The 7,981-nt window shown below is 48.5% G+C and overlaps 1 protein-coding gene across 2 annotated transcripts in view; it reads left to right on the top strand.

Annotated features, from left to right (window-relative positions):
* The first annotated feature begins 655 nt into the window (after positions 1-655).
* LOC111144422 (RNA binding protein with multiple splicing) overlaps positions 656-7,981 on the top strand; it is a 163,599-nt gene continuing 156,273 nt past the window's right edge. For both annotated transcript variants that reach the window (XM_022498713.1, XM_022498712.1), the window contains exon 1: positions 656-1,082. In XM_022498713.1, the coding sequence (XP_022354421.1) occupies positions 1,017-1,082 (66 nt within the window). In that variant the 5' untranslated portion in view covers positions 656-1,016. The remainder of the gene's footprint in view (positions 1,083-7,981) is intronic.

The following is a 7,981-nucleotide window of genomic DNA, read 5'->3' as shown; positions in this document are numbered from 1 at the left end:
GGCAGGCGCAGGGACAGGGGTGCGAATCCCCGTGGGAAGCAGGCCCCCCGCAGTAGCCCGTCACGCTTCCCGGGCGTCGCGCTGGCTCCCCGAGGCCCCGCTCCGAGCTGGCGCGCACCGCCACGCGAGTCCGCCAACTCCCAACCGGCCGGGCCGCCGGGGCCCCCACGGGCCGAGGAAGCCGGAGGACCCGGCCTCCCTCCCTCCCGCGCCTCGGCCCTCACCCTCCGACCTACCGCCGAGTCGGGGGGCTGGGGTCGGCCGCTTCCGCCTGCGGCCCGCGGCCCCTCCCCGGCGCGCGCCATCCGGCCGCGGGGCAGCCCCTCCTCCCGCGGGGGGCTTCTCCGTCCCGCGTCCCGTCCCTCCCGGCTGAAGCCGGCAGCCCACGTCTAGGGAGGGCGGAGGGAGGAGGAGGAGGAGGAGCGGGAGGAGAGAGGGGAGGGAGGAGAGCGAGAGAAAGGGAGCTGCTTGGATCCCGTACTTCCCAGAGCCTGCCTGGAGCGCGCACTCAGCGGCTCTCCGGGTCCCAGTGTCCCAGCCGCGGCCCGCGCCCCGCACCGCCGCCTCCCTCGGTCTGGGCACCCCTCGCCCCCTCCCTCCGGCCCCCGCCAGGCTCAGGCAGCGGCCGCCCCCAGCCCCCGCTCGGCCACATCCCCAACTCTCCGGGCTCCCTCCTGGGACGCGCGCCCTCGCCCCATCCTTTCTTCCTTCCTTCCTTCCCTCGCGCCCGCCCTCCCTCTCCAGGTCTCCCTCCCGGGGCCCGATTGTCTCCGTCCCCTGCCCAGCCGGCCCGCGCCGCGCCCTGCCCGGAGTCTCCCTCGCACTTCCTGGGTCGCCCGGCGCCGCAGTCTCGCCTCGCCCCGGGAGCCCGAGCCGCCGCTGTCCCCGGCTCCAGCCCCCGAAGCCCGCGGCGCCCGCCCGAGGGAGCCCCGGCGCCCGGGGAAGGGAAAAGTGGGCGAGCGCGCCCTCGCCCAGCCCCGCGCCCCAGCCCTGCCCGGCGAGGAAGGACCGGGAAGATGAACAACGGCGGCAAAGCCGAGAAGGAGAACACCCCGAACGAGGCGAACCTTCAGGAGGAAGAGGTACTGCGGGGCTCGCAGCGGCGGGGGTACGACCCGGGGCGCCGGCCGCGGGCTTCCTCCCGCGTGCGAGCGGCGGGCGGGGCGCGGGCGCCGACCCGGGGGCACCGCAGTCCGGGGTTTGGGAAATGCCCTCGCCGCGAGGCACAGCCCCACACTGTGGCCCCGGGAAAGTGGGGGGGGGGGGGGCTCTTCCGAGAGCGTGTTTTTGTGGGTTCCTAAAATTGCGTAACTTTGAGGACTTTTCGGAGACTTTTGTAAGTATAATGCTCAGCTTTGTTTGCGTGGGATTTTAAAAGCGGAATCGAGAGCTGACTCCTGGGTGACCTCCGTTTATGGGGACCCGGAGGCTCAGGACTTAATTCTGCGACGGGGGCCGGAGGTTGTGGGGTGTGTGTTTGTCTGTGCGGGGTGGGGAAAGAACTCGGGGAAAGTTCTCGTGGAAAGACACCTTCGGTTCCCTGCCCCCTCCCTTGCAGTGTTAAAAAGTTCTCGGTGAAATATCTTCCCAGCCGAGGCATTTTGGATTAATAGATAACTCATCGGCTGCATTCTTTTCTGATGAGTCAAAAGACCCCGAATGTGGGTGATTAGGTTTAGTCAATTTAGGGGTGATGCGGGGGGGGGGGGGGGGGGGGGGGGCGCGTGGGGGGAGCCGAAGAAAAGAGTTCAGAACTTTACAGTTGACCAAGCGATCGTCTAGGCTGTTTTAATGAGACTTTGACTTCTGAGCGTAAATTTTAGGTGGTGTGTCCGTAACAACGTTAAAAATGTTGCGGCGGGCGGCGGTGCCTTCCGTAGGTAGAAACAAAATTTAACCGTGGGAGGGAACTCCTGAACAGACGTTTCAGAATTTTGTAGTTTGGCTATTTGTGGTGTCCTTTTAAAATGGCTTTGTTCCTGCAGGTACGTTACCCGGAGTCCAAGAAACAATAACTTTTTTCGTCTACTTTTTTTTTTTTTTTTTTAAGGATCCCACATAGCTGAGTTCTTAAACATTCTGAAAAGAACTCGAGTGTAGATGCAGGAAAGTACGCATCTAGATATGACCTGTAACGTATTCTTAGAGGTCTGGCGTTCCACTGTATAAACTTAACAGGATGGTAAACTGATTGCAAGTCGGTTAGGGTGTTGAGATAATTATGGAGATAATGTGTTGTGTGCAAACTGAGATTCTGAGAGTGAAACCGAACGTTGGGGAGGACTTAATTGGTTATTGTAAGTCTTCAGCACTTTGTCCACTTGTGAAAAGGGAACTATTTAAATGAAGATAGAGGGACCTAGGACCATGCAAATCAATGCAAAACACTAGATTTTACTCTTAGTTTGTATGGGGCAACCCACCTGAATCGCAGTAAGCTGAAAATTTGCTTCCACACCTGAGGGTAACTGCGCTTTTTATTACAAACTATTATTTTGAAAAGTGTTATTTACATGCTAGTGCTTTGGGGCTACTGAGGGTCCTCCCTTTTCAGAGAGAAGGAGACCTGAATTGCAAGTTCCACTTTTTTTCTTGACTCTTAACTGGCTGCTTTGCTATTTATTTTCCCTGTCCTTGAAATAAAATTAAAAAAATGACAAGTGTGCTTCTCTAAGGAGTTGCTATATTTAATTCACCTAAACACACCAATTGCTTCAGAAGCCTTTCTGTTTCACTTAGATGGGCAGTCTGTTTATTTCTAAGGGTAGGAATGTATTGTGCGAAACCCTCTTTCTCTGCTCCCCCAGCTGAGGACTCTTTGTAAATGGAAAAAGTTATCAGGCCGACCCAAGGCTTCCCCCGCCACCCCCTCTCTTGGTAGCAAAAGAGGTTTAAGTGTTCAAAACCATAACCTACTTAACTTGAGAAAATTAAGTAGAGAAAAATCCCATTTCTTTGACTTAACCCATCTCTGCCTCATGCGGCTAGGACTGTGGTGCTGTGTTGTTGGTCCTATTGGTGGGGCGTCGTAATGTGTGAGGTTGTGTACCAGCAGAATCACAGGTGAGCTTACTTACTGCCTCTCACCTGCCCTGTTGTTCTGACCATGTTTCTTTTCAGGAGGCAATGGCATGTGGCTCTATGACGGGTCAGCAGTTTTGGCGAGACAGTTATTTTAAAAAACTCAGTGGACAGTTAAGATTTTAGAGCCCAGGTCATATCAAAGGTGGAGTCTATAAAGACAGAGACACCATGAAGAGAAAGGGATTAAAATGTTAAACATTCAGGAAAAGAAAGGAAATAGGCCTTGAGTGATCCAGGTAATTTTGCACTAATTCCCTGTTTTGAGTTTGTTTTGTTTTTGATAAACTCTAACCTCCTCCCCCCACCCCCAACCCTGAAAGCCACAAGTAAAATAAATATGGTATTTGGGGAGTCCCATTAATGTGCTCAGCATTATACAAAAACCACCGCCCTGGACCCTTTCCCTGCCCACCCAGCGATCAGCAATTTGTTCTCAAACACATTTAAAAGCCTTGACTGAGGACTTCAGTAAACAGAACACACACATATAAAATGTATATACACATAATGACAAGAGGGGAAAAATGTTTTGTTGTTGTTTCTGGTGGCCATTGAGCTGACTTGGAAAAGCAAGGCCAATCATCATCAAGAGAAAATAGTTTATTTCCTAGAACATCAGGGCAATTTAGGCTCTCTACCACTTCAGAGAATCCAAGGGTTGGTTTTTTTTCCCCCTCTATTTTTAAAATGAGTTCCTTTTCTCTTCCAGTACATTTTAGCCTTGTAGGAGAGCTTTTAAAGCTTACTCTGAAATAATTGATACTGAGACACTTACTTAGTTCCAACTGTATAGACTGAACAGCCCAGGGTTTAAGAGAATTTCTGCAGCTTTTTGAGGTTGGAAGTTTGAAAACTTGGACAGGACATAGACTTCTGCTTTGGATAGTATTTAAAGCTTTTAGGAAAAATTCTGAAGATTTGGCTAGCTGTAGAAGAGATAATACATCTGGCTTCCTGTGTTCTGTATATGTGTGTTTGTCTACAACATGGCCCTTTTTTTCTTTTTTTTTTTAAGATTTTATTTACTTATTTGACAGAGATCACAAGTAGGCGGAGAGGCAGGCAGAGAGAGAGAGACAGGAAGCAGGCTCCCTGCTGAGCAGAGAGCCCGATGGGGGACTTGATCCCGGGGTTCTGGGATCATGACCTGAGCCGAAGGCAGAGGCCTTAACCCACTGAGCCACCCAGGCGCCCCATGCAACTTTGCCCTTCAAAGAAAAGCCGTTGTCAAAATCTTTAACTGGGATCTGAGATTTATAGGGCTTAGGTATAGGGCATTAGATAATTTCTTACATCATTTTACAGTTGATAAAACCCTAGAATTTTCTGTCTGACTTTGGACCAGGCAATATTCTCTTTAAACACCTTTAGCAGTTCGACCTGGACTAGACTTTATTAAAATCAGTAGATCTGCGTAGAAACAGAGTCTGGTTGTCTTGTTGAGTTTTATGTATTGAGACTTTTTTCTACCTGGTAGTAGATAGAAATTTGTTTTTGGTCCCTTAATTTAAAAAAAAAAAAATTTAAAATCAGATAAATATGTAATTTGGTTTTGCTTTTACTTTTATCCGGGTCCTTGAGCATTTTTCAGGCTGGTCACAAACATTTTCTAAAAGGTGGTTTATTGGAGTGGTAAATAGCAATTTTTCCTTAAACTGACGTGAACTTTCTTGTACTTAAAACTCAAAAAGCAAAAAACTTGGCATTGTTGGGACATTGACTGAAAAGATGTTTGGCAGATGTTGGGCTGGAATCCCGTAAAGTTGGTTCTTCACAAGCTAATACAAATCTTTACCTCACTTTCCTTTTAAAGTGCTTAGTGGGGCGCCTGGCTGGCTCTGTCGGTAGAGCACGTGACTCTTGATCTCCGGGTCATGAGTTTGAGCCCCTGGTTGGGTGTAGAGCTTACTTTAAAAAAAAAAAAAAAAAAAAAATTCCTTCGCAATCTTGCCCAGCTATTGGGGTCATGAAGAAAATTGTTTTCTCCAGTTGGCCCCCAGAGGGGGTCAGTTTGTGGCAGCCTCGGGCTTTCAGATGGGCATGAAGCTAATCTACATTATGACTTGGGCAACGTACAGAATCAGAATAGTTCTATACAGTTGCGACCGTGTCTGGAGGCTTTTACTACAAATCAGATCTAATGCAGCAAAACCTATTTCAGCCTTGGAATAGGCTTTGGGGAATCCTTTTAAAAGGAAAGCACAGTGACTTCCTAGTCAGACGCTTAAGAAGCCTGCAGAAAAGGCATGCGCTTTTGGGCTGTTTTTCCAGGAGTGGTTTTAAAATTTCCCTCATAAACCCTTGAGCTCCGGTGCAGTCTTTGTGTCCCATGGCATTTTGTTTGTTGGGTGGATCGTTTGATAGGGTGGACGTTCTTTTCCAGAGTTGCTTTTGTCCGGTATTTGCGGGTTTGTATTAATTTGTGCTTCAAGGACAGAATTCGGGGTGGGTGATGGGGCAAGTAAATGATCGCTGGTACATCGCAAGGTGATACAAGCCAGTGCGGCTTTCTGGAGGACTTCGGCGTTATGTGGCAAAATATGTTCGTGAATTAATTACTTTTTAAAAAAATTTAAAAAAATTTTTTATATGAATTAGTTACTTCTGATAGTGAACGCTCATAAAGACTCTTTAGTGTCTTACCCAGGGAGGTCGCTAAGTAAATCATGCTTATAATTTGTGAAAGAGAATAGTAGCCACGAAAAGCCCTGCTTTTCAAGGATGTATATGTATATACATACATTTATTTTTGTTGTTGGCTCAGAGTAGCAGAAATGTGTTCTCTTACCGTTCTAGAGGCCAGAAATCTGGAATTGAAGTGTCCGCACTGCCTCAGGTCCTCTGAAGGCTGTACAGGAGAATCAGACTTTTTCTTCCCAGCTTCTGACAACACTTTAATTGAGGGCATAACGGTTAATATTATGACGTTAAAGGAAAACAGATGTAAAAGTTCTGTGTGAGGCCAGTTCTTTAAAAAAACCCAAATAGAAAAAAAAAAAAAACCCAAATATAATAAAAATGATTAGATTTTTACTTTCTAATGCTTTTCCATGCTTTCTGAATTTTCTTAAAATGAATATGTGAACAAAAATGTCCAAAAAAATCCCCAAACAAACCCAACTGTCTTTTTGAGTATTCCATGAAATTTTTTTGCTGTATCTGTAGATGTCACAAAAACCATTGGTTTGGTCCCGCTTCCTTTTGCTCACAAGCCTTGCTGCGGAAGCGGGCCTCTTCAGTTCCTTGGAGCCCTTCTCTAAAACTGATCTCACCCATTCCTTCTCTCCTGGCTCATTTCAGAGATGGTTAGCTGCTCACCGTGTTCTAACGTGGTTTTCTGAGTGCATCCTGCTCGGTCCTCTGATGGGTCCTTCAGCACTGATCTGTTCTCTGGACAAGAGAGTCCAAACTTGACAGTCATCCTTGCCCTCCTGTACCCCCATGCTCTGTAAACCATTTGCTTCAACCATCTTTTCCCTCTTGATCTAGCTTGAGCTGCTTTCAAGGCAGGAGCTAAGTTTCAGCCTACACTGTGCAGCTTTCCGTCACCCAAAGGTTCCATCCCAAAGAGATGGCTGTCCTCAGAATTCTGGTAGCAGTGCTTTGCTCTTTCCAAGTCCTGGATCATTACCTTCTTTTATGTATTTTTTTTTTTTTTTTTTTTTTTTTAAAGATTGATGCCACCTTGTCACCGTATTCCCAATATTCAACTCCCACCCAAATACACTACTCCAATACCAGATGGATATCACACACGCTTATTCATATGTATGCGTAGAATTCTTTTATAAATGCGTAATCTGAAATGGGAGATCCCCTTATGGGAAGGGCTGGTGAGGATGACTTAGTACAGGTAGGCTGTTAAACGGCAGCCTCTTGTTTACTGTGGAAGTCCTTGCCCACTGGGAAATTAGGCAAGGTGTGCATGGATCAGCTGGGAAATTACCTCCCTCCACCTGCCACCCGCAGCCTCCACTTGCGTGTGCCTGGGGCCCTTCGATCGCCACGGCACGCCCGCTTCTCAGGTGCGGGTGCGTTTTTGGGTCTTCACCTCTAGAATTTGGTCGGTGCCGTGGAACTCCGTGTGACCTTTTGCACACAGGCTTCTGGAAGCTTTGGCGAGGTGGAAGAGGACGGAGCTCCCTGTGTTCCCAAACAAGCCTGCTCTGTATGACAGCCACTTTGGAATGTTTGTGTTCAGTTTCATTTGGCACCTTAGTGTCTGCCTGGGGGAAGGGGAGAGGGAATGCAAATGCTCCCCCCCTCCCCTCCCCGAACTGTGCTTGCTTTGGTCAGAGAAAAAAACCGAGGAAGGAATGAGGGAATGACCCTTAATAACAGCTGGAGCAGAAGTGGGCTGGAGGCCAGCTGCGACAGGGTATTTAAATTGATGCTGTGATGGGAGGATGTCCTCCTGTGATGGGGATGCCTTCCTTGATGTGTGGGGAAGACTGGGGTTAGGACTCCTTGCACTCCCATCCCTATCTTTTTTAGTTTTTTTTATTTTTAAAGAAAGATTTTATTTATTTATTTGAAAGAGGGAGAGAAAGTGATAGAGCATGAGGGGAGAGAGGTCCGCAAGAGAAGCAGACTCTCCACTGAGCAGGAAGCCTGATGTGGGGACTCGATCCTGGGACTCCAGGATCATGACCTGAGCTGAAGGCAGTTGCTTAACCAACTGAGCCAACCAGGCGCCCCTCCCATGCCTATCTTGAAAGAGTCCTGGGAGAATATTGGAAACTATTTCCATGCATCATTGTGGGGTGGGGAGCATGGCTGCATAGGTTGGGGCTCATTGCTGAAGTTGTTGCCTGGTTTGTTGTTTTTATGATAAAGGAAGAAATACTGGAATATTTGATCCAGGGTGGTTCTCCAAAGTCTTTTTCATCCGTTCACT

Source organism: Enhydra lutris, unplaced genomic scaffold (assembly GCF_002288905.1).
Source record: "Enhydra lutris kenyoni isolate GAN:26980312 unplaced genomic scaffold, ASM228890v2 scaffoldscaffold11, whole genome shotgun sequence".
Taxonomy (NCBI): domain Eukaryota; kingdom Metazoa; phylum Chordata; class Mammalia; order Carnivora; family Mustelidae; genus Enhydra; species Enhydra lutris.
The sequence above is the reverse complement of the archived record's forward strand: the minus strand, read 5'-3'. Positions and strand labels throughout refer to the sequence as shown.